At 37.9% G+C, this 19539-nt stretch overlaps 1 protein-coding gene across 11 annotated transcripts in view; it reads right to left on the bottom strand.

Annotated features, from left to right (window-relative positions):
- Positions 1–19539, bottom strand: part of DLG1 (discs large MAGUK scaffold protein 1) — a 149073-nt gene that overhangs the window by 103452 nt on the left and 26082 nt on the right. Inside the window, exon 1 of one of the 11 annotated variants that reach the window (XM_030954529.1) lies at positions 51–759. The exons of the other annotated variants lie outside the window; for them this stretch is intronic. Coding sequence (XP_030810389.1) covers positions 51–242 — 192 coding nt within the window. The 5' untranslated portion in view covers positions 243–759. Of the gene's footprint in view, positions 1–50; positions 760–19539 lie in introns of those variants that run through there. 11 annotated transcript variants of the gene reach the window in all.

Genomic DNA, 19539 nt, shown 5'->3' with positions numbered 1-19539 from the left:
ATTCATTAAATGCAGCTTACATTTCCAGGAAAGTCCTTTTATAGACCCACCTTACATCCAAACATTAAAGATATTGTGTTGTTGGTACATGCTACTTTACAGTGGCATAGCATCGGAGAAAAACAATCCAAGTTTTTTATGCTAGGAGACATTTTTTCAGACCCTGTGCACTTCAATCGATCCGTGACTGAGATTCCAGAAAAATGCCTCTGTAAGCGCTGCTTGCTGCCTGTCTTTGACATTTAATCTAGGTCCATAGTGTTCAAAAATAAGCCTTTATATAAATAGGTTGAATCCTTCAGGAAAAATGTTGCTTCACGTTAGAAACCAGACCTTATAAAAAAAGCAAAGCAAAAATCCCGTGTCCATTTTTAAAATTTTTGAGTCAGCTTTAAATTTAATTACGTTAGCGCCAGCTTGAAGTGACAACTGTCTCCCGGCCCAAAGTAACACTCAGATGCTCTCAGCCAGAAGCCCGGGTTCGATCCAAGGCAGCTCCACCTGCTGCAGTGCAAGGATTGCTATCTCCTCCATGAAAACAGAGCAACTCCAGCAGAGCCCCTGCTCGCTGTGTGCTGCTTGCTTAGGGGAGGGGCGAGATGGTGCAGCAAGGGACTCGTTACACGGCCCGATGGAGAGAAAGCCAACGCTTCCTGCAAGGTGCTTTCGCACTGCACCAATGAGCATGTGAAAGCCCATTTTGAAATCAGCTGGGTGCAATTATAAAACCAGGGACGTTGTAAGATTAACAGCAGGGAATTTGCTGATCTGCAATTTACACTAGCTTTTTCAAGGAAGTGTCAGCAGACCGCAAAATGAATGGCTCTGGGATATTTAATCCTCATTTTCGAACATTAAAAATTCAAGGTTATTTGACACATCAAAGAAATGAGCTTTAACCTGCTGAGTAAAATTCCTAATGGTCTACCAAACGTAATAAAGAAACAGTACAGAAATACATGAATACTCTCCAACTTCAACACAATAAAATCACAAACTGCTATTTTTCTCCATTAGCACTGTGAAATCATGAACAATCTGGACTATGCCTCCACTTGATTATGAAGAGCTCTTGGTAAAGCATTTCAAACTGTACATGGGAACACTTAAAAGAGTTCAAGAAATAAGCTTTTTTCCTTAGAACTGAGGTAAATACAGTCATAGTCTCCTTAGAATTTCTTGTTCTTTGTTGTGTGCTAACAAATATAAGATGCAAAAATTTTTAATGGCTTGTTTGGGGTTTGTTTTTTAATCAAGCCCTATAAGATTCAAACTTTATTTCCCTTTTAACACATCCAGGGGTCTCTGCTAGATTTCAATCTATTCATGTATTTTTAATAAATTGCATTAAAGAAATTGATCCAAAACATGCCCTCTGCAATTACGCTCCTGTAGCATAAGCTAACTTGCCTTTGCAAAAAACTTCAATAAAATCACAATAGCCATAATTTCTAATTTTTATTGCATTAAGCAGTATTGTAAAAAACTCTCTTTAGGACATAACTGTTCACTTAAGTTTTCACCTGTAGCAGCCTTTTGTCATCTCCCTTTTACTTCCTTTGGTTTACCTGATAAGCACCCCTGAGGTAGCAAGTTTAGTGTAGTGTAAAATTGCATCCACACTTCCAGCTCAGAAACTAGTAACTTCATGAATTATACTGAGACACTGTTCTTTATATAAATGTGCAGATTGATGAAACCAAAACTAAGGCAAGATGTCTGGAGAAAAAATGTGTAACTCAGCCCACAGTAAACCTCAAAATAAACTTCATTTGCATGAGGACCTCGTTGTTGGTAGACTCTCCAAGGATTACCAATGGCAGTATTTCAATATTAATAAGCACAGTTTCTTTCCATTTTGTGCTGTGACCTACAGTTTTCCACCAAATAGCCTTAGACATGATTTCCCACTGCAGATCATCTTCTGCATGTGAGTGCAGCAATATGGGCAGGACCAAAGGAAAAAATTAACCCTGAACTTAATTGTCACAAAAAAAAGACAAAGAGTGTAAAGAAACCAAAAATGCACCTTCTTTGTTAGAATTTTCTAAGTTAGATTACGTTTTTGTTGCAAGAATATCCAAGGGTAACCCTAAGTAGAAAGGCTGATAGAGGAACCTAAAACCCCTTTTATGTTCCTTCTGCTGGCTGGGGGTCCCAGTAAATGGACTCCTGACTGAACAAACAGGGCACAGCATAGCTGAGCACATACTCAAACACCACTCGTGGAGCAGTGCACAAGGGGAAGGAACACAGGCACAGAGTGCTGGCTCTTGCCAAACATAACAATGTTCCTATCCCACAAAACAACCTTTTCTATGCACTTTGGATCAACAATCCACCTTGCTTCCATACCTCTAATCGCATTGTAATAACATAATTTCTCGCTGAAATAACATACAGCCAAATGCATGGCAATTTCATGACAACAAATAAAGTCAAAGAGCCAAAAGCAGTTCTTGAATGTTGCAGAAATAGCTTTTTGTGATGCAGAAAATATAAGCTCTAATGTGCCGTGGGCATAGAAGAATCAATAAGAGGAAGATACAGGCTACACATCCACAAAGGATTCCATCAGTAAGATACAATAAGGAAGAGAAAGCTTAAGTAACTTCAGGCAATTACATCTACATTGTTGATGAAGACCACATAAAACATCTGAATCTTTCAGCCATATATTTGTAGCTGTAGATAAATAAATTGGTTACACTACAAAATCATCTTGACCTTCATACAAAGATGAAACTCTTTACACATTTGCCTGCCCACAAACTTAAAAATACAATGTTTAAACTTATAAAATTAAAATATATTCTTACATATTTTGCTGACTAAATCCTGAGATTTAACTGTAATGGTTTCACTTGTTCAAAACAATTATTTGTGCCCAAAAGCTTTATAAAAAAAAAGTTGTTAGCATAAATCTTTCTGAAATATGAACATACAGTATTTTCTCATATGGAGAAACATATGAAACAGAAGATTTCCAAGTCTACTTTTGAGCTCTACAGAAACATACCCACACTTAATTATTGCTCTGACTCAAATTGAAGGTTGAATTAACATTTCAAAACACAAAAAATAATGTATTAACACAATGACTAAGCCATTAATTAGAAGAATATGGCCTTAACTACCTATCACTTCTCATTGCCAATTCATTAGTCTGTATTTTGTATTATCACATAAAAGCTCCTACAGTCAAAGTTCACCATTTCCATGTTTCCTCAAAAGTATTCTGAGTGAAAATAACTAGTTTCATCCTTACAAAAACACTACTTAAATGAATTGTCTTTATTTCAGGTTTTGTTTGAATGTTTACTTGGCAATAACCTGTCTTTATGTATGGCTCCCACATGCATAAAGAAGTACTCACATCATTATAATCTTCAATTAGCGAGCAAGACTAATTTTGTTGTCTTAATATAAGAAAGCTCCCTAAGCACTAAGAATATTGGATAGAGAGAAACAAGAGCTATATAGCATCAAAAAAACCCTACACTATGAGACTTTCATAGAAACTTAATGCTTCAGTTCAGCACTTGCCAACTATTCTTGATGGAACACAAGTAGTACAAATTTCATTGATCCATGTGTTCCACCTGTATACTCAACACAACACAGGTTAGGAAACAGCAATCTCATAAGCAACAAGACCTGGAACTTTCAATGAAATGAGTAGTGAAGATCTAACCTGACAAATGTACCAACTGTTCAGACTGCCAAACCAAAGGGGGAAAGGCTTCATAATTCTTCAGAGAGAGCATGTCCCTCAAGTACCACTGCAGGCACCTGTCAAGCTGGTGGGACTCAAGCTTAGGTGCCCCTTCCCCAGAAGCCTGAGCTGGTACATTTCTGGGATATGTAATACAATCCAATTGTTTTAAAAATGCACTTTTTATCATTGGAATTACTTAAATCTAAGAAACTTATTTTATCCTGTTTTCTGCATAATAGTAGTCTTCAAAGAGTACAGAGAATTCCAAAATGATAAAGAGCTCTGCAGGACAGCTTGGATGCTGGTTTAAGATCACTCCATACTAGCACAGAGCTCTAATGTAATGCCTGCAATTATTTCTTATCCAAGGAGTAGTAATTTTATACGCAATTTCTATAAGGCAAATGAAATTTGAACACTAGTTTGAGAACAACTGATGTCTGGTACAAACTGCAGCCATCAGCACCTAGGAAGAACTTTGGCTCTGCAGTTCTTGCTCCCTGAAGTATCAGATGACCATCCAAGCCATTTTTCAGAGAGTAGCCAAAAAATGTACTGCTTGTTCCTGCATGCTCCTGAACTGCCAAAAAATCATTTGCACCGTTCTTTCAGGCAAAGGGGTTTATAAACTCAAAACACTGTGAGCTGAAATTCTCCATCTAAAGGGCACTTTTAACAGGTCTCCATCGTTTAGAAACATGTTTTTGTGAGCTTAGCAGGTAAACATGTTTGCAAGAGTTAAACCAGCAGCCACTGCACATCCAGTTCAGAATGCTGATGTGTAGATGTCCTTTTCAAGCTTAACACTCTCATATAAAAATTTGCAGAATACACCTGTCTGTGTATTAAGTTTCCAAAACCCTGAAGAATACCACAGCCTCATTAACTTCAGAAGGAATGTGAAATGTTACTTTGGAAAGAGGAAGCTGAATAATAGTTGCCTTTTTTGTTTTTAAACTTGCCCTGCAATGGCATTTAAGCCCAGAATAGGTCCTATGAATAGAAACTTTTCAGTGGGTGTTTGTGATTTTTCTCCCAGTTTATTCCAAGTCTTAAATTGTTACATATAAGACAGATCTGGGACATCACTCCAATGAGATCCTTCATAAGCCTTGATAAGCCAAGCCAAAAAACAGACAAGACTGTCTCCCTTCCCAGCTGAGTGACCATCACTGTGGGCATTTGTATAAGCTTGCTTTAGGAGTTTTTCACTCCAAAACAGAGGAGGAGAATATAATGCCATATTGGAGATAGAACCAAGAGGTGTCTGCATTATCATGTCCTCTATATGCAAAAATAATCAGACTTCAAAATATGTGGTGACAGACTGAGGAGTGTTCAGAAGCAAAACTTCATGTAAAACAGACTTTCCTGACAATTACCACGGAATAAAGGTCCTACATATTCCAAATGTAATTTCAAAGCTATTTAGTCATATCATTCATCTGTCAGTTCCTGCCTCTTAGTAATTCTAACATTACAGTTTAACTTCAGCCAAACTGACTGGAGGAATAGAGGTCTCTGAGAATATCAATCATGTGCAAGTTTCTCAGAAGTAGGTAGCAAGCATAGAATAAACACCAAGAAATCCCCACCACAGGAATAGGAAACTAGTGAGAGGGTAAGGCTATCTAAGCAACAACAAGCAGAATTTATATAATGAGAAAAAGGAAGGATTAAGAATGTCAAAGGGGAGAGAGTCTAGCAAAATGCTATATGTTTATATTAAAACAGAAACATACCTTGACAGAAAGTTATAGGTAGTCCTGTTTTCTAAGGCAGGCATGAAGCCATTGCATGTTTTGGAATTAAAAATGCACTGAGTGAAACATCTTCCTTTTCTTCTGATGTTTTGAAAGTATTTTAGCACTACTGGAGCATGCTTTACATCTTTAGTTTTCACACAAGAAGTTCCTGAGAATGAGAGAGGTCACAGAATTGGCTAGTATGACTTCTATGAAAGCCAAAAGTCAATGTTATTTTTTCCTAGCTGGAAACCACCACAGCCAGGAGAACATCTTCAATACAGACTAGGAAATGACTGAAAAGAAATGGTTCCTTTTGCAATACTTGAAGATTGATCCAATAAATACATTATACATGCAGCAGATAGGTGTCTATCTGACCTTCTGTTAAATTCACTGCAGACTATTTCATTACATTAGCAACATCTCAATGAGGAAAAAAACCCAAAAACATTACTGTATTTTGAATAAACTGTACTGTGATTAGAATAGAACTCAACTAGAAAATTCCTAAAATCAGAACCTACTACATTGCTTCAAACATATTTAACATGTTCAGAAACAGTCTGTGGTAGGTTGACGACAGGTAAGCATCTAACCAGCCACTCACTCACTCCCTCTCAGAGGGATGAGGGAGAGAATCAGAAAGGCAAAAATCAAGAGGAGAAACCTCATAGGTCAAGATAAATAAGTGAAAGGGGAAATAATTTTTTTAAAAAACAAAACCCAACCAACCACACAAGTATAAGTGATTTGGCTTGCCATACAAGTAAAGCAAGCCGAATCACTAACCACCAGCAGATCAATGGTCAACCTCAGCAACAGCCACTTCCTCCTAAATTATTGCTGAGCAAGATATTAAAATATATGGAGCATCTTTTCAGTCAGTTTGGGTCAGAGGCTCCAGCTGTATCTCCTCACAACCTCTTGCCCACCCCCAGCCTACTTGCCAGGGCAGCAGAGTGAGAAAGTGAGAGGCCCTGACACGGTGTGAGTGCTACTCAGCAATAGCTAAAACACCGGCATCTTCATCAACAGTTTGTCACAATCCAAAACACAGCACCATATGGGCTGCTGAGAGGAAAATTAACTCCATCCCAGCCAAGCCTGCTACCAGTCTGACCTGAAAAGTCCTTTAGTATTAAAAACTATGAGATCTTTGCATTCAAAAAACACTACTGAAATAATTTTGAGTAAAAGTATGTGATTAATCTAAAGCTGCCTTTGATGTGTTGGTTCCATCAGTCCATACAGGAGAAAAAGTATTGATATATAGCCCTAAATGGTTCCATGGGACTCTGAAAAAGATTTCTAGTGAGCCACAGACACTGAATCACAAAGACAAAACTACTGAACTATAAAAGCTCTCCTCAAAGACCCAAAAGCTTTGCAGCCTTGCCTCATCCCTTCAATGAAGATTCCACCCAGTCAGTATGTGATGTGGATGGACTCTAATCTTGAGTGGCAATTATCAGCCAAGCAAGGTTATATTCTTAAGGCTATACTCAGGGGGAAAGATTAAATCCAGCAGGGTGTGATTAGCTGGAACTGCTCTCCACAGTGTCAAGACCAGGCTGGAGCAAGGATGTGATTTCACTCTGGATTGTTCCCTGTAGGACCCGGGCAGACTAGGCTAAGCATAGCCTCCAAAACATGGTTTTCCTTCTGCACCTGTTGGGCTTTAACAGAAGGCTAGTTTGATTAAGACTGTGCTGCAGAACTCTTGGAGGGGGAGTGTGATGGGAGGAAAGAGGGACAACACCTTTGAAGTTTATTCCAGTGTGGTTAACATGTAAAGATCCTTCAGTTATTGTAGAATTGCTCAGAATCTGATTTATTCCATCCTATCTGTTTGAACAAGTCCCTTCAGGAGAAGCAGTTTTCAGTAGTGGAATACTTTCTAAATGGTCCGTGCAAAGTAGCCACAAAAAGTAGATCTGCTGCTGAATAATTCACAAAGAATTAATAAAGCATCTGTGCCTCCCCTGAAAAAATAAGGGCAGACTGGTAAAAAAACAAGTGAAAATGAGTGAGAGAAAATATATTAATAATACATGTCTTTTATCTGGTGAAGCCTCAAACTACTCCAGATTCATCTCAACTGCTGTTCATGCTTCTTAACACCACATCAAGAAGAGACTGTAATTTGACATATTTGGTGCTACATCAAAGCAGCAGAGCAGAAAAGAGATGAGTCTAACAACCTCTCATAGGCAGGAGATGCAGTGCTTGCACAATACTCGTAACAGTGGGGGTTTTCCCCCCCTGCAGACAGCGAGAAGGTTGTTCCCAGAGACAAATGCAACTCAGTCCTTCAGTCCTGCTGTTTTAAAAACAGTGAAAGCTGATCACATCTCAATTATAAAATAATCTGCTGAGATCAGGACGGAATCTCAAGAGCAGTGCTGGTCTGTGGATGTGTAAATACTTGCCATACATTTCTGAATACACAGAGGACAGTCATTAGGTTCTATAACAATTGTTTTCAAAAAGATTTTTCTAACAACAAAGTTGGTACAATGCTTAAAGCAGAAATGCCAATGGTTTACTTCTTACATCATTCTAATGAATCTAAACATTTCAAAACCAGAGATGACACCTTCCTCTGAATGGGAAACAATTCATAATGCTACTTTTTGACTCCAATGGATAAAAGCATTTGCTAGCCTACAGTTTTAATTCACTGCAACTCCATCACTTTCCCCACCTTAAAATGCAAATTCTCTTATGGGCAAGGACTACAATTGCCATCTCCATCCAATCCAGGTGCTAAGGGTGCTGGTGATTTACACTTTGTTATTAACTGAGAACAGGTAAGGAAGGCTTTTATTGCCTGCAAGTCATTGATTCTACTGCCGCTGCCTGGGAAACTAAAAAGTAAAGGGGAGAGCTGAGGAGAAGCCAAAAGGAGTTTAGGGTAGCACTGACACTGCTAGTAAGTTAATATCACTTCTCTCCAGTTCTTCAAAAGTATTTTTCAAACTATTTCTGCTACTTTTGGCAGATTCATTCTCCTATGAAGTGCTCACTAATATGGTAACCAGTACAGTAACAGTTTCAGAACTTGCAAATAAGGAGGAAGTACCTTAATTGACAAACTGAAAGATAGAGTTGGGTGAAGGATATTACTTAAAAAAATTGAAACCACAAATTACAACTGAATCACCATGACAGAACAGCTTAAGCAAGAAGTGTGGGGACTGTTACTTGATCTGAACTTGAGCTCCACAAAGGAATCGCAAATCACATTTTCTTATAGCAGGTTGAATTATCTAAATGCTCGTTAACAAAATGATCATTTAGATAATTACAGTGAAAATTACTGTCAAATTAGAGCCAAACTTTGCTAAGAATTCAAGCAATGATGCATTAAATACTATATTATTATCAAGTGCCATTTCCCTGACCACAAGCAAACTTGAAAATATTGATCCTGGACTCAATGCTACTTATCGACCCCAGAGCTTCTGCATATTAATACAGGTTTCTAAACCACAGCATTTCAGCAGCAATCTGGGGCAACAGTCCTGGCAGGCACCAGTCCTTAAAAAACACCAGCAGCTGTTGGCAAACTAATTGCACAACTGTTCAAAACAGAATATTTCTTCTTAGTATGTTTTAGCAAGATGCTACAGAAAATAACACCCTACTTCAGCTTTGAAATTACTTCAGTTAGGACCCAAATACCTGAGTGAATGTGACAGCATGTTATAGCTAATGTAGGTCATTCTCCACTTCTTCCCCCCTCTGTTGCCTTTAAAACACCTAGAAAATAGAACCTCAACTAAAATTATAGAGGGGTTTTAAACCACCAAGTAGAACAAAACTATTAGCTTAGAAAAAAAGAAAGAAAAGCAGAAAGTATTAATTCTCTGTATAATTTTGAGAGAATCATAAATCTTGCCTAGTGGAAACATTTCTGATCATCTCATCTGATAAAAGCCACAAAAATAAAAAAATTATAGGGAATAACATCAAGGATAAAGATACTCAGTGGCTTCTATTTGAGAAGCTTAACTGACAAAGCTCTTCATCTTATAAAAAGCAAGCAGCTGAGTTGGGAATATGACATTCAATCTTTGAAAAGATGAATGGCATAGAAAAGGCACATAAAAGGCAACTACTAACTATTTAAGACAACACAGGCATTAGCAGACAATTAAATTACCCAGCAGATGTTAAAGCAAAAAAAGAGAAAGTACTGCAGAACTCATTGCCCAAAATATAAAATCAAAAAGGAACAGAGCAAATCAACAAGCCAGGGTCTAATAAAAATGTGTAATCACTATCTCAGGAGTGGGACAGCAACTGAGGTGAGCACTTGTCCTTCATTTACAATCATCAAATAGAATCACTAGGGCTGCAAAAGACCTCAAGGTTCATCAGGTCCAACCATGAGCCAGGCCCTGCCACATTCAGTACTAAACCACATCCCCAAGTGCAACATCCACGTGCCTTTTGAACACTTTGAGGGATGGGGATTTCACCACTTCCCCGGGCTCTCTATTCCAATGCCCAACTGTCCTTTCAGTGAAGAATTATTTCCTAATGTCTAACCTAAGCCTCACCTTAAGATGAATTACCAGTCATAGTTGGAAAGGATCCACAAAGCTTACCCACAAGTCCAACTCCACTTTTAATGAGTACCTATACTCTGAAGAATTCAATTTGCATCACCTACTACCACAGCATCAGAGATTCAGATCAACTCAAGGCTTCCCCTGGGCATGTTAACTACTGGTTAAAGAAAGGCTGATATAACAACAAACAGAAAGGGGAAAGGCAAAGGGAATGAAAACTACAAAGAACTTAATGCACTTGTGCACTGCAGTGCCGGGCAGCATCCAACAAAGCCATACAACACAGAATGCAGGCAAGAAAGTTTTCACATTCCTTGTATGTTTATTTCATGCTGTAACGGAAGTCATGACAGAGAGTTGAAGTCACTTTCATAGCACTTGCATTGCTGAGGACACACAAGTTTAAATTAAGAAAGGAAGAGCTACAGCCAATACTTGCCAGAGTTCTCAAAAGCCCTTTAAGACGTTTCAGAAAAAAAGCAGAGATCATTAAAATTAAAATGGTTTAGTGTTGCCCATTCTCATATTACAGAAAATCATTAACTAGGCTAATGAAGGCTGGGATAATCCAATTTTAATGAAAATTACCACATGCATATATTTGTATGAGGGATGTGTTTGAATATTAACTATATAAAGGAATTTCCAAAATAATACAGGACTACAGAAAAAATACATAATACCAACAAGATTTTACAGCTTTATGATCAGCAAGTCAACAAATTACCATCAGCTGTGTAACCTGTAGTTAACCCTTCATAAGAACATCCTCAGCTACTTCCCAAGTCAGAGGGGCAGGGCAGCTCTGCAGGCTCCGGGCAGCAGATCCGCCCTGTGCCGGGCTGGTACCTGAGCACAGAGCTCTGAGCACAGCAGAGGGCAGCAGATCTCCACCGCCAGGGCTGCATCTCCCCGCTGCAGCAGCAGCCTTGGGAGGTAAGAATGCCAGCCACTAAAAGGAGAGTATATTGCTGCTTCCGAAGTCCTCCTTCTACAGAAGCACACCTCACTCTCTACAAAGACAAAAGAAAAATCACTCTGATATGCAAGCAGCAGATCTGAACTAAAAACAAAACCAGAGAAGAAACAAGCTGACTCTCTCAGAAAGGTTTCATTTCCTTCGTTGCAGTCACAATCTGCTGCCCAAGTTGTTTCAATGTGCTGTTTATAAATTGCAGAACACTGGTGAGCCAATGCATAGAACCTAAATTTTGAGTTCCTGAACGAACAGATGAAGAAACATTTTAATTAGTGGTAGAAAAAGTAAAGGTTTTCAGATTGCCAATTAGCAGTCACTGAGTTGAAACAAACCTATTTTAAAATTAACTTTCCTATTTAGTTACCAGATATGTACTTTTACAATCCCTGTGACAGCAGAGATACATTAGAATATGCTACAAATGGTGCTTAAAGGATTTGAGATGACTAAAAATCCTTCTTTTTGGATCCAACCCAATCTGATGCTTTTTGTTCAAAATGCAAAGTGAGACATTTTTCTGCTAGGTCTCTCACACAACCTAACACATAATAAACAACTTAATATGATCTTTAAAATCATCTAGCTACATCATAATGAGCTTGTGTTATCTACATTATTGTTATAAAAGTCTTTAATTAACTAATTACTTTAGCAGCAAGGTTCCTTTTGATTTCCAGCTTTAATTTATTTTGGCTTAATTCTTATTTCCCATTTCAGCATCATCATCTCATTTGAAAGGTCACTACCATCTTTTGAGTTTGGAAACATATTCCCTAAGCCATCAAGACAAACTCTTCCAACAATTTTTTTCTGCCCTTCCTTCCCAGACAGCATTTCCCTCACCAGTACTTTCAGCTGTGTATGTGCAATTTGCAGTGACCCTTATATAACACACTGTAAAACAGATCTTTTCCATCTCCTCAGAATACCCAGATGCCCTCCAAAGAGTATTTTTCAATCAATCAAAATAAGATCAGGAACAGAGTTACAGAGACCATGCAGCTTCCAGCCCAACTACAGACTTCTTTCCAGTCACCTGAATTATAGCTCCTGGCCTAAAACCAGCTGTGTACATCAAATCCTGTAAAAAAACTATTAGGAAGTTAGGAAATAAAGTAATGGATTCATTTTTCACCATACAAGTGACATTTCTTTCCAGGAAATTTTCTACAAACAGCTTTCAAGATACATTTATTCATAACAGATCACTAAGTTAAACCCTAAGTTAAGTACTTAGATCACTAAGTTAACTAAGTATTCCCTTGCCATTTCCTTAGCTTGAAGAAAGATGAAACCCAGCAGGTAAGAAAGATTTCATATAATAAGTAGTTCTCCTTTTGCCTTCTTGAGTAACTGTTATTATAGAATTTAATTACAAATAGCAGCAGAAAGGTGGTTTGGTTGGGGATTCTTTTTAAAATGAACTGCAACAACATCACTTCTGCAGAATTATTAAAATTAATAGACTGCAGAATTATTAAAATTATTTCAATTTCTTCTTCATTTTGAGTCTGAAGTTCTTTTGAGGAGAACTGCACCTGAATTAACTGAACTAAAGCTAAAGCAACCAAAACAATAGATTTTTCAGACTCGGGCACGTGATATACTTGCATTTTACCACATATAGAATGGGGTTTGGTTTTGGTTTTTTTCCAAGTAGAAAAATAGCAGACTGAAGAATCAGATAGAGTTCTCTTTCATGGTAAAACATTTCCAAAAACATACAGGAACATACTAGAAGTCAAATGTGTACAGTTTTGAATTACTACATATTTTCAAAGAAATAATGAGCATACAAAAGTGAAAGGCCATCTTTTCATTACAGGAGAAAAATGGACCAAACTCATCATTATAACACTCTATCTACAGAGTGTTAGCGAAGTCCAAGAACCTTACAAGAATGCAAGAAGTGACTGTTTCGTTCTGGATTCAGTACTACCACATCTGGCCAACCCACCCCAGCAGCTGGAAAGCCAGAAGAGCCTTTGGAGTTTGCTAAAGAGAAAAGCTCTGGAGATACAAGATGTGCAAGTGGTGTGTCACCTGCACAATGTGCAAAGCACTCCTCAGCAGTGGTGTCTCCACCAGGTAACTAAGGCACCCCAAATGCAGGTGGCTAAATGCAACTATCACATAATTTTTCCAAAAGGCAAGAAAGAACAGCCAGAGAAGAGAGAATTCTCTGCAGTGGTTCTCCATCTCAAAGGAACATTTGAGACAACTGTGAATGAAGGCTGGCACAGGCAGCCCCACCAAGGCAAGAGCAAAAATGTCCTCAACAAATCTTATTTGTGGCACAAGTAAACTCAATGTTAGAGCACAAAGACTGAAAGAAGGAAGTAATTATTGTTCTAATATTTCCACAGCATGGAGGGTAGGGAATCATTCTTCCAGGCAATATGGGTTTGTCACTAAAACCCCCTAAGGCCTGTTCATTCTTTGTGGGGCATTTAGATGAATTCAGAAAATGCTGATGATTCCTGCCCACACTGACCTTTAAGACAGCAGCTCTCAGTTATATTTTAAGTATGCATTAGAATTTCATTAAAGAATGTCCTTCCCTCCTCCAAAACAAGATATGGCAGTGTATGGTCTTCAAAGAAACCTGTCTTACAAACACATTAACCTAACAAGGCTGAATATCCCTTAAAAACTGATGCTCTGCACCTGAATATGTTTTCAAAGTTTTACTTTTTCTGGTCTGGTAAATACCAGTCCTAGGAATGAGATTCAAGTAATGTTATTCCCACTTATGAAAGTATGAGTAATACCCCCTGACAAAATATCAGACTATGATTAAGCCTCAAACAAAGTGTAAAAACACCCCTCATGTTAACAAAGCCTTGGTGCAATGCACTGCATTGACAAAAGAAGTGATCAAGCACAGTGCTGGCTGGCTAGTAAAACAAATCTGACTAGCAGCATACCAGATAATCAGCCAGTGAGCTCAGCCATCCTGAAATCTCACTTCAAATAAGAGAGGAAGCCTTTTGGGGTTCTTGCCATCAAGAAATCCAAATAGCTCTGTCTCCTGAAGGAATCGTGTTGGAGACCATATGCCCAACTATGAACAACCCTACATTTATTCACCCACTGTTTTCTCCCACTGTTTTCATTACAACAGGAAACTATGCCAAAGTTGTTCACTCAGAGGGTCCAGTTCCATGAGCAGCAGCCAAACTGAGCAAACAGTTTGATTCTGCTGCAGAGAGAATCACTGCTCTTCTCACCTTCTCCTTCCTCAAGTGTTGAGCTGTTAAGTTCTACCATTTTACCTGCCTTTCCACAGTCATCTGAATCACTTCAACTGCACAACAGTTAACAGCTCTCCGTCCCAGCAGCTGTCTTCCAATTGGTTTAGTGCTTGTTTGACTTTTCCATCAACTGTTTTCACTCAGCAGCCAGCAGAAAAGCATACAGAGTTCTAGCAGGTTCCTAGTAGGTGGGCAGTGAACAAAAAGGGGTAGAAGCATTTTCAGCAGCACCAGCAACTGGGTTTCACAGTCATCATGCAGCCAGAGATTGAATTCTTTTCCCAAAGTAAACAAGGTCAGCAAAGCAAAAGGGATCAGGAATGAATGCTTCACCACTCTGATGCCATTAATACCTGGAAAACTACTCAGGCTATAATGATCAGCTCCTCTGAAATAAATCCACACAGTTCCAGGCAGGCAAAGGGAGTTACAAAGATGCTTTGAAGGGGTCTTATTTGTAGGATTGATTTCAAAAAGTTATTCTCCTTTTTTACTACTGTTTTCAGCATCTCCGTTCTCAACATGTTCCACACCATGTTCTCAGAGTCAGTCCAACTCCCTGGTGCAATAAGCAAATATAACCCATTTGTCATTTATTTCTAGTATTAATTAGCAGCTTTTTCATTTAAAGCAGAAGGAGAAATAAGTACAAACACACACAATAACACAAGAGCTTCATGTTAAATTCATCAGCTTCATATAAACATCTCAAGAGCCTGATATTCAGTTTCTTGGAGCACAGAAATTCCAATAAATAAAAACATCACTGATGCCAGTATGAATAACAACATAATCCTATTAACTTCTGGGTGAAACAACCCTGTATGCTTGCAGCCATTTAAAGAGAGCAAGCAAACATAAGTAAACATGGATTAACTTAGAAGATGCTCTGTATAAAAAGCAAACATCAAAGATTTATACCTTTGGTCTGTATTCAATGTACATTTTGATGAGACTAGGTAATCCACCTAAGGGAAAGCCAAAGAATACTACAGAGCAAGTGCATCTGGCTCAGGAAGTTCTTGAGTCTTAAACTGCTGTCAGTTGGGAGAATACCAAATACCATGTTAACAGAAAGAGAACTCTGAAATCCAGAGAACTTCCTTAGAAGGTAAATGTAGAAAGCATATTATATCCTTGTAATCCATACACAATAAGATAGCAAACTTCTACTAATGATTTGCTTTAAGTTAGTCAAAGTTTTCTCCTACTTCCTCATACAGCTTTTCAGATTTTGCACATCAGATCCCTTCATCATTTCCTCCATCATCACTCTCTGCCACCTGCATCACTCTTGGTGCCATCAGTAATCACCTTGAAACATATTCATCTTCAAAACTCTGAGAAACCACTTTCAGTTCCATCCATGGAATCCAAAACATAGTATTTCTTAATTTCTTTAGCTACAACCCCTAGAATTAACCACCAGCTGTCTGAAGTTGCACTGGGTTTCTTTATTTGCCCTGCAGAGAGTAGAGGCATAACCCTCTGCCTAAGTTCATTCTGTATATTAAAACTTCAAACTTTTTAAAGGGCTGTTCTCAAATACAGGCAGTTGGGACATTGTTTCTCCTGGCATAACCACCAGGTCAGTGTTCTCAGCATGTATTCCTCACTGATTTTGTCAAATATCCTTTAAACCCAGTAAGGCAAACATTCCTCACACACTTGGTCTCCTATTTCACATGAAAGCTGGCCAATCCTTTGGATTGCAGACAACCATCCTTGATTTTGACACTTCCCAACTATCTAGTAGGCAGCTGCTTCTTTAGCATTGCATTATACATCAAGCTTACATGAAAGAGCAGTATCATACCATCTGCAGATGCTGCCAACATTAGAGTTGCACCATTTTTACACTTCCCAAAGCTTTTATGACTGATTCTGCACCCTTTTCTTCAACATTGTAACCAGATGACATAGCAAAAACAAATGATTTATTATTAGTATTATTCAACTGGCTCACCAGGTAACTATGATTTATCCAATCAAATATGTTTGGAAAGCAATTTGCTTTGGAGTGAGGACATGGAATGTTGGCCAAATGAAGTCCTTGGCCAAAACCCATTCTGACACACCATTCACATGTGCCAACTTGGCAGAGCTGTTGTGTACTATTAAGTACTGAAAGTATTTCTTAAGCTTTCAGTGTAAAAATTGCGCATATAACTCATTTACATCTCATCAACAATTTTAAATTTAAAATTCTGTATTTTGCTCCTCCACTTAAGAAAACAAATTCCTTTGGGTCCACCAAGCAATTTCTCCATCAAGTTTATACATAAAAGCTTAGCTTTTCACTATTTCTGTTTTCACACAATTGCCTCTCACATTTTATTTCCCACCAACACTGAGGTTTTCAGGTTTTATGCACACAGTACATAGCACAGAAGGCTAAAACTTGCATCGCAACCTATGTTTCTTCAAACACTTGTTAGACCTGGAATATAGAATCAAGTACAGTGAAAAATCACCAAGATGGTCACTTGGCTGAAGCACAATGAAGAAAGGTTCAGATAACTGGGCTTGTTCATCTAGAGAAAGGCCCTGGACAAGAGCTGGTAACAGCCTTCTCATGTCTAAGAGGAGACACTAAGAAAACAAAACTGGGCCCTTGTTGTGCACAGCAAGAAAACAAAACCAAATCAAAGCCCTGAGTGACCTGGTCTAAGTTGATGCTGCCCCTTCTTTATGCAGATGGTTGGACAAGATCACTTTCAGTGCAAATTCCATTATGCACAAAATCATTTAAGCTGAGGCAAATTCCAAAAACTGACTTTAACAACAATGTGACTGAACTGCAGTGAAAGGCACAGCCTAGTGAGGAAAGCTGCAGGAATGACACAAACTCAGTGTCACCTTTCCCACTTGAGCCGGGCCAGCTGTAATGTGCCCCTGTGGTCAGGCTCCTTGCAGCCACATCATGAGCTCAGACCCCCAATTTATGAGGTATCACAGCTTAAGTTTTACAACTTAGGGAAAAACCCTTCACCTTTCTCCCCCAGTAACAGGTCGATGCATTATACATTTCTCCTCTCCTTAAACACTGGAGGAGTTTGGTTACTGTCAGAAACAAGGACTGCACCACACTGATACTGCTCTGATACGTCCTCTGAAGCAGGATGTTTCTTAGGATTTTGAAATAAAAATGGTACAAAACAATTGTTTTTTCACACTTGTCAGGCTAGATATATTATTTAAAGCTATTCTAGATCATTGTCATTTCAAATTCAACTCCTTTGCTGGAAGTATACTATGGAACAAAGTTAAGAATGACTGCTAAAAATTGTTTTTTCTGGAAGAATCAACGAATTTTCATATTCTGTATTTTAAGTGCCATGAACTCATTTAAAACTGTGACTTAAATAAAAATCATTACTGTAAGCTCAGCCCACGTGCCTGCTCTTAATAGTATCCATGGTTGCAATGATGCAAATTTGCCTACCTACATCAAGCCAATGTGCCCACATAAGGAGGAAAAATACTGTATTAATCAGTATTCTTTGCACTAGATTTGGGCAAAGTAAACCAGTTAGAACCTTTGAAGACAAGACAGAAATTAGTTTAAGGATCTGTTCATCTATTGTGACTAGATCTGAATTTTGAACTAAGCAGAACAGAAATATCAAAGATCAATTACAAAAGACTTCTGAAATCCACTAGAAAATTCATCTCACTGGCCAAATTCTTCTCTTACCTAGTCAGAAAAGAGTAACAATGAATTGTTTCAAATATGCCTCCACTCAAGGTAGAGAAAGGGGAAGCATTTAACATTTTTACTAACCCTATCATACATTACATTAATGCTGATTTCAAAATTTTCTTACTTACATGCATTGATTTCCCTGAGATCTGAAATATAGGTTTATGTACAAAACCTACTTGAATGTACTTTTCATTAGATTACAACTTCTGAGTAATTAGATATGCACAGGTACGCAGGGAAGCTCACAGTTCTGTCCTAAGCCCCACTTCAAATAAACTGCTTTAGTTGAAGCTACAAGGTAGTACAGCAGCATTTAGTTAAATGAGGACAAAACTTCACAAGAAGCAGGCAGGAAGGATGAAGTGCTGATAACTCCAGGTGGAAATGCACCATCAGTCTAACCTCTGCAAGTCTGGGATGTGCAGAGCTGATCTCTCCCTCTCCTGTGCAACATTTCTGTGAGCAGTCTTACTTTCTTAGCAGTACAGAGCTAAGCTAATCATACTAAAAAACAACTCTCTTTTTTCACAGAATGATTTCTGTTGGCTTAACTTTCCATATAAATTGTTTTTCTGCTCTTAGACAAGTATACATGTGAAGGTGAACAAACGCACAAAATAAAACTAAAGGTAAGCACTTTAGTTATAAAAAATGACAGCTCTGCCTTTTTTAAAATAAGTATAGTAAAATTAAGGTACATATCAATGTAACTGAAATGAAGCAATCAATATCTAATTCCAATCTCACTGTACAGAAGAGAATATTCTAAAATAAATAAAGCCAAAAAGCCACAAATTAATATCACTCAAACATGATTTTAAAGGGTATATTTAACTTCCAAAAGAACTGTGACAGTTCAGACACCAGAAAGACTCCTTTGCTAGTGAGAGACAAGATAATTTCATTCATTCCAGTCAGCCTTTGCTTCCTTGTGTCAAAAAAACCAGAAAGCATCTTTTCTTTTCTAAAAGCTATCATTAAATTCACCTAATATTCTTAAAGATGTTCAATTTTATTCTACTTCTTGAGAAGGAGAAGTTTGTATAAGCAAGTTTTATGGTTTCAAATTATCCAGAAGAATGCTAGAAGTTAAATCAGTTTGTCCAAAAAAAAATTAAACTAGCAACTATCTCAACATCCAGGGAAAGGGGAGCAATACAGAACAATTTTACTACTTGAAGGAAAATAAAAGCCTCCAAAAAACCAAACTCACCAAGTCCATATTTCACAAGCACAGTGCTAATATATTACGTTTATGCATCAGATTTTATCTTCAGCAGTTACAAGTGGACTGCATTAAAAACAAACTTATATAAAACTTTATCCTAGCACAGAAGTAATGACTTTAAGTTTTCTGGGTGTCTTCATCTCAAAGCAGCAAGATGTCAAAATAATTAAGCATCTTGAAATATATCCATCCCTATCATGACTTGCCAGATTAATCTTCTTCTCTTTGATGATTATTTTAAACATGTCCTGATAAAGGTTATGTAAAACATCATTTGGAATTTCTTATTCTGGAATAAAAAGCAAACTACTATTTTAGCATGTTTAAAG

The sequence above is a fragment of the Camarhynchus parvulus genome, chromosome 9, assembly GCF_901933205.1.
Source record: "Camarhynchus parvulus chromosome 9, STF_HiC, whole genome shotgun sequence".
Lineage (NCBI taxonomy): Eukaryota > Metazoa > Chordata > Aves > Passeriformes > Thraupidae > Camarhynchus > Camarhynchus parvulus.
Note: the sequence above shows the minus strand (reverse complement) of the source record. Positions and strands in the feature narration are given on the sequence as shown.